The 2,125-nt window shown below is 54.3% G+C and overlaps 1 protein-coding gene across 1 annotated transcript in view; it reads left to right on the top strand.

The window, feature by feature from the left end:
• Positions 1–161: 161 nt before the first annotated feature.
• The window catches only part of BBA_09465 (reverse transcriptase, RNaseH), a gene marked incomplete at both ends in the record, with an annotated part of 2,331 nt that continues 367 nt past the window's right edge, over positions 162–2,125 (top strand). Inside the window, 3 exons of the mRNA XM_008604562.1 lie at positions 162–419; positions 543–1,499; positions 1,550–2,117. Of these exons, the coding sequence (XP_008602784.1) occupies positions 162–419; positions 543–1,499; positions 1,550–2,117 (1,783 nt within the window). The remainder of the gene's footprint in view (positions 420–542; positions 1,500–1,549; positions 2,118–2,125) is intronic.

Here is a 2,125-nt window from a genome sequence, read left to right as displayed (position 1 = left end):
CCTACGTCCGAAAACATCGCAGAATACAACCTGAGCAGCTCACCGTGGTTCTGTCCCGCGACCTGCTGTGGGTGGTCGTCAACGGCACTACCATCCTCAACGTCTATAATGACCCCCAAGTGACTGAAACTATTACGGCCATCACACAGTGGAACGTCCCCATGGATACCATCGTTGCAGGCGACATGAACGCCCACCACCTCCACTGGAGAACAGACCGACCAAGCTCAAGATGCGGTACGAAACTCGCTGAGTGGGCAGAAGAACAAGGGCTTCTTCTCCTTAACGAACCCGACATAGACACAACCCGGTCGGCGCCTCATCGACGTGCAACCACAATAGACCTAGCATTCTCCAATATTGACCAAGCCGCCGCGGTTGTGGAGGAATATCTCACAACAGGCTCACTGCATTACACAGTGTGTATTGAAGTACTGGCAGCAGAGGCTCCCCAGCGAGTTACAAACAGATACAAAGTTGCGTTAGGCGACGAAATGTAAAATTTCGTTGCTCATGTGAAGAGAGCATTCACCTCACTCCAGCCACTACTCGACAGCCACGAGAACATTGAACGAACAACGTCCTCACTCACAGATATTATCGAGACGGCAATCCGAACGTGCGGCCATCGTCAAAATAACCACAAGGCCGGCAAAAACCCCTGGTGGAACGAGGAATGTGCAAACACGCTACTAGACTTCCGGGTGCTCTGGCGTACGACTGAGAATCCAACGGGGGAGGAGACGCAACGCGCGCGTATCTGTTTCAAACGAATAGTTCGTCGGGTTAAGCGAGATTTCTGGCGTGGGATCATCGCGAGCATCACATCACCGGATGATGTTTATAAAGTCACACGTTGGCTTAAGCCTCGGCAGCGGATATCCCCACCCCCCATTCGGGTCGGCGAGCAGATCTTCTCGACCAACAAAGACAAAGCTCGAGCCCTTGGCCGGGCCAAACTCGCACGGCGTACAGCTAGCGACGATATCGTCGACCCTTGGTCTATACCTGTTACACCGGAAACCTCAATTCCCTTCGACCAAAAAATCTCCTACGAAGAGACACGATTCGGGCTCCTTAGCACAGGCAACACCTCCCCTGGCGCCGACGGTATTACAGTACACATGCTTCAGAAACTCTGGCCAATAGTAGGCCACCTCGTCACAGACATCTACAACGCGTGCCTGCAGCACGGCTACTGCCCACGCGCTTGGCGCACAGCCGAGGTAGTGATGATCCCGAAGCAAAACAAACGCGACCTCACAGATCCAGGGACGTGGCGACCAATCTCTCTACTCTCTTGCCTAGGCAAGGGTATGGAACGGATCATCGCCAAGCGGATGTCACACCTTGCCATCAAAAACAAGATACTTCACCCGAATCAAGCTGGCGCCCTGCCCCAACGAAGTGCTACAGACATTGCTGCCGCGCTTACACACGATGTTGAGCAAGCACGACGCAGAACGACCAAGAGAGTCGCCACGCTGGTGACGATGGATGTAGAAGGAGCGTTTGATGCCATTCTGCGAAAATAAGACTCATACTCCAGCTACGTAGGCAAGGTTGGCCGATCTTCCTTATCCGCTGGCTCGCAACGTTCCTCGCAAGTAGGTTAGCAAACGTTCGCTTCGAAGATGCTATTGCGGAAGCACTGGAGCTCCTGTGTGGCATTCCGCAAGGCTCTCCTCTCTCTCCAATCCTCTACCTGCTGGCGACAGCGGCGCTGTACAAGCTCCCAGGCGCCACGCAACGATACGGTTACGCCGACGACACCGCCATGCTCTTTGTTGGAGAGACGCTGGACGAGACTACCGCACAAGCGAACGCCGCAATCGCGGCAATGGAAGAGTGGGGGCGAAGCGAAGGCTTCGCCTTTGACATCAACAAGACAGAAGTAATACACTTCACAAACCAGAAACGAAGCAGTCTGCCACCCATCCGACACAGGGATCGGACGGTCCGACCGAAACCAGCGATGCGATGGCTTGGCATCTGGTTTGACGCGCGCCTCAACTTTAGTGTCCACGTGTCAAAGTGGGCAGCGAAAGCTAAAAGCGTTATATATCACCTGCGAAGTATGAGCAACACTGTTCGCGGCATCTCAGCTGCTGCGGCACGTAGGGCC

Source organism: Beauveria bassiana (assembly GCF_000280675.1).
Source record: "Beauveria bassiana ARSEF 2860 unplaced genomic scaffold BBA_S00054, whole genome shotgun sequence".
Lineage (NCBI taxonomy): Eukaryota > Fungi > Ascomycota > Sordariomycetes > Hypocreales > Cordycipitaceae > Beauveria > Beauveria bassiana.
This window is presented reverse-complemented; position numbering and strand designations above follow the sequence as displayed.